A 4509-nucleotide genomic window follows, 5' to 3' on the forward strand; every position below is an offset into this window, starting at 1 on the left:
GGATCGCCGGAGCCCGGCGGGTCGAGGCTGCGGTGGCCGGGAGCGTGCCACCGCCCTCCAGCCTGGGCGACGGAGTGAAGTCCCAACTCAAAAAAATAAAAAATAAATAAAGCTCAAAAGAAAGAAAGAAAGAAAAGACATCCACTTAGATGAGACGACAGCGCGCAGAGCTTTGCTTTGCTGTGTGGCACGTAGCAAGGGTAGTTTCGAGAATCCCCATTCATTGGCTGCCCTTACTGCAGGGTGCGGTTAGCAAATCTCTGTTTTCTTGCAGTTTCTCTCTAACTGTGTAGTTGGGGCTTCCCTGGAAGAAATTACGGAAGAAGAGGAGGAGGAAGACGAAAGCAAATCAGCTGTGCCAGAAGCTTCGGCGGCCAAGCTGAAGGAGGGCACCTTCCAGATTGTGGGCACGCTTGCCAATCCCAAGAGCACTCGGCCTGACTTTGCGGTGGAGACATACTCGGTAAGCCCAGGTGGTTTCTGCCAGGGTTTTCGTGGGAGGACTGCGTACACACAGCAGCCCTCAAGGGCAGAGACCAAGAGATGGAGAAGGGGGCATGAGCCGGGCACGGGGGGCTCACGCCTATAATCCCAGCACTTTGGGAGTCTGAGGCGAGAGGATTGCCGGAGCTCATGGGTTCGAGACCAGCCTGGGAAACTTGGTGAAACCTCATCTCTACAATAAATCAAAAAATTAGCCAGGCAAGGTAAGGCATGCCTACAGTCTCACTCTGTCGCCCAGGCTGGAGGGCAGTGGCCGCTCCCGGCCACCGCAGCCTCGACCTGCTGGGCTCCGGCGATCCTCCCGCCTCAGCCTCCCGAGTAGCTGGAATGGCAGGTGCACGCTACGACGCCCGGCTAATATTTTGATTTAGTGTTATTGAGAAGCAGTGCCGCTTCCACGTGACACATTCCACCCAGGCTGCCGAGACCCGCTGCCCCCCTGAAGGGTGGGCCTCCCCGCTCCCAAGCTGACTCCTCCCTCTGCCCTGCCACTGCTCTCTGGACCGTGCTCACCCTGGAACCGCCTTCCCTCTGTCTTCACCCACCTGGCTGTAGCCATCCTTCAAGCTCACAGCGTCACCTCCTCCGGGAAGCCATCCACGGTTCCTGCTTCTCCCCCGATTGGGATCTGGAGTTCCCTGCCTAGATCCTGGCACTTCTCACACCGCAGTGCCGTCATCTGCCTGTTGTGGGTCCTGTGGACTCTTGGCTGCTCAAGGGTAGACTGTGCCACGTCTGTCCTCGTGTCTGCCCATCTGTCTCTGGCCCCGACCACAATCGCTGGCCCGGCGTGGCCTCCACGGGCACTGGTGGACTGGATGAACGAGCCCCCGCCCCGCCCTCGCTGGCTCCCTCTTCCCCACTTACCCGCCGTCCTGTCCCCTCTCTTGCGGGTATTCGCTGGCCACTGGCTGCCCCTTTCCACCTGCACATCCACTCAAACCGGTCCCTACAGGGCAGGCTCGGTGGCGCAGCCTGTCATCCCAGCACTTTGGGAGGCCGAGGCGAGGGGATGGCCTGAGCCCACGGGTTCGAGACCCGCCTGGGCAACTTGGCGAGACCTCGTCTCTACAATAAATCAAAAATGAGCCGGGCGTGGTCGCACGCGTCTGTGGTTCCAGTTACTCGGAAGGCTGAGGCGGAAGGATCGCCGGAGCCCAGCAGGTCGAGGCTGCGGTGGCCGGGAGCGTGCCACTACATTCAAGTCTGGGTGACAGAGTGGGACTCCAACTCAAAAAAAAAAAAGATCAGGCACGCTTACTGATTTTATGTGCCTCCCCTGCCCCCCACCTAGCAATGTCCTGTTACTGCCAATTCCTTTCCTGAAGTATTATGATAGGTGTTCAGGGTCTGCTGATGGGTGAGGACATGTGGTATTCAGTTCTTCGGTTCTGTGACTGAGTATAAGAGACTCCACATCCATCCAAGTTGCTGCGAAGTCCAAAGTTCTTTCCTTCTTTATGGCTGGGTAATATTCCATCGTGTATATGTACCACATTTTTAAAGTCCAGTCCACTTTCAACGGGCAGCACGGTTGGTTCCATGTTTTTGCTCTTGTGAACAGTGTGGCAATAAACATGCGTGTGCAGGTATCTTTTTGGTAGAACGATTTGAGTTCCTCCAGGTATATTCCCAGTAGGAGGATTGCTGGGTCATATGGAAGGTCAAAAAAAGTTCTAGTTCTTTTAGGAATCGCCACACTGTTTTCCATAGAGGTTGACTGGTTTGCATTTCCACCAGCAGTGTAGAAGCGTTTTTTTTTTCTCCGCATCCTCGCCAGCATCTGTTGTTGTTTGTTTTATTAATGATGGCCATTCTTCCTGTGGTATCTCAGTGTGGTTTTGATTTGCATTTCTCCGAAGATGAGTGAGGCTGAGCACTTTTTCTGGTGTCTGTTGGCCGTCCGTGTATCTTCTTTGGAGAAGTGTCTGTTCATGACTTTTGCCCACTTTTTGATAGGGCTGTTTGTTTTGTTTTGTTTTTGCCTTTCAGCACTTTTGAGTTCCTTGTAGAACCTCATAGGCATTTGTCAGATATACAATTGGCAAAGATTTTTTCCCAGTCTGTGGGCTGTCTCCCCAGTCTCTTGATGGTTTCTTTTGCTTTGCAGAAGCGTTTCAGTTTGATGAGGTCCCACTTAACTATCTTATTTCTTAAGGTATGGGCATTTAGGGTTCTGAATAGGAATTGGTTGCCGGTTCCAATTTCCATAAGGGTATCTCCGGCATTTTCTAAGGTTCTTACAGTTTGAGGTTTTACGTTTAGCCCTTTGATCCATTTAGAGTTGATTTTTGTATATGGTGATAGGTAGGGGTCCTGTTTCGATCTGCTGCATGTGGTCAGTCAGTTTTCCCAGCGGTTGTTGGTGGAGGCTTTGTTGAAGAGGAGGTGGCTGAGAAATTGAGGTTTTGCTTTTGGAATTTCTATCCTGTTCCATTGGTCTGTATGCCTGTTCTTGTACCAATATATTTTTTAAAAATATAATACGAATAACTTTTTTTTTTTTTAATAGAGGTGAGGTCTCACCATGTTGCCCATGCTGGTCTCTGTCTCCTGGGCTCAAGCAATCCTCCCACTTTGGTCTTTCAAAGTGCTAGGATTATAGGTGTGGAACGCACCCAGTCCCTTCACAGTTATCTGGATACCCACCCATAGTTTTGTAGTTTTAGGAAATGCACTTCATCCCTGCAGCAGTGTCTAGTTAAAGGGCAATCACCACCGAAGTTATTTCTGTCTAATGTAAGAAATTGGGATTTTTTATTTTTATTTTTTGAGTTGGAGTCTCACTCTGTTGTCCATGTTGGAGGTCAGTGGCACACTCACGGCCACCGCAGCGTCGACCTGCTGGGCTCAGGCGATCCTTCCGCCTCAGCCTTCCAAGGAGCTGGAACCACAGGCATGTGCCACCATGCCCGGCTAATTTTTTGATTTATTGTAGAGATGAGGTCTCGTCAAGTTGCCCAGGCTGGTCTCGAACACGTGGACTCAGGCAATCCTCTCACCTCGGCTTCCCCAAGTGCTGAAATTATAGGCGTGAGCCACCGGGCCCAGCTGAGAACTTGGGATTTTTAATCATTAAACATTTTCTGTATTTTTAAAAGATTCCCAACTGTCAACTGAAATGAGGTACCTTACATCTAGAAAGAGAGCGAACTCGTTCTACCTTGAGGATTCTGCAACAATCCATGTTAATCACTCCTCAGCACTTCTGAGTGACTCATGATATATAATTGTTCAAATAATCTTACACCAAGTCTGAATTAGCTTTCAATGTCTTACTCATTTTCTTCTAGCGTGTTCTAATTCTTCCCTTCTGAACTTTAAACAGCATGAAGAAATTGTACCCAAGATCGTTATCCAATTTTTAATCGTCCATTCCGAGCTGTTTTCTTTTCCTTTTTTTTTGAGTTGGAGTCTCAATGTCGCCCAGGCTGGAGTGCAGTGTCACGCTCACAACCAAGCAGCCTTAACCTGCAGGGCTCAGGAGATCCTTCCACCTCAGCCTTCCCAGTGGCTGGAGCTACAGGCATGCACCACCACACCTGGCTAATTTTTTTGATTTATTGTAGAGACAAGGTCTCGCCAAGTTGTCCAGGCTGGTCTCCAACCCCTGGGCTCAGGCAATCCTCTTGTCTCCACCTCCCAAAGTGCTGGGATGACAGGTGCGAGCCACCACACCCAGACTCAAGCTGTTTTCATAAACTTCTTTGCTATTTGAAAACTACATGCAAAGCCGGGCTCGGTGGCTCTAGCCTGTCATCCCGCGCCTTTGGGAGGCTGAGGTGAGTGGATTGCCTGAGCCCGTGGGTTCGAGACCTGCCTGGGCAGAGGAGACCTCATCTCTACAATAAAATTAAAAAATTACCCGGGCATGGTAGCGTGTACCTGTAATTCTGGCTACTCACAAGGCTGAGGCGGAAGCATCGCCAGAGCCCAGCAGGTCGAGGCTGCGGTGACTGGGAGCGGCCACTGTACTCCAGCCTGGGCGACAGAGTAAGACTCCAT

At 50.9% G+C, this 4509-nt stretch overlaps 1 protein-coding gene across 1 annotated transcript in view; it reads left to right on the forward strand.

Annotated features, from left to right (window-relative positions):
- The window catches only part of LOC103250167 (adenylate kinase 7), a 33696-nt gene that overhangs the window by 4816 nt on the left and 24371 nt on the right, over positions 1-4509 (forward strand). Inside the window, exon 2 of the mRNA XM_021707887.1 lies at positions 275-463. Coding sequence (XP_021563562.1) covers positions 275-463 — 189 coding nt within the window. The remainder of the gene's footprint in view (positions 1-274; positions 464-4509) is intronic.

The sequence above is a fragment of the Carlito syrichta genome, unplaced genomic scaffold, assembly GCF_000164805.1.
Source record: "Carlito syrichta isolate Samal-C Ts95f unplaced genomic scaffold, Tarsius_syrichta-2.0.1 Scaffold126596, whole genome shotgun sequence".
Classification (NCBI taxonomy): domain Eukaryota; kingdom Metazoa; phylum Chordata; class Mammalia; order Primates; family Tarsiidae; genus Carlito; species Carlito syrichta.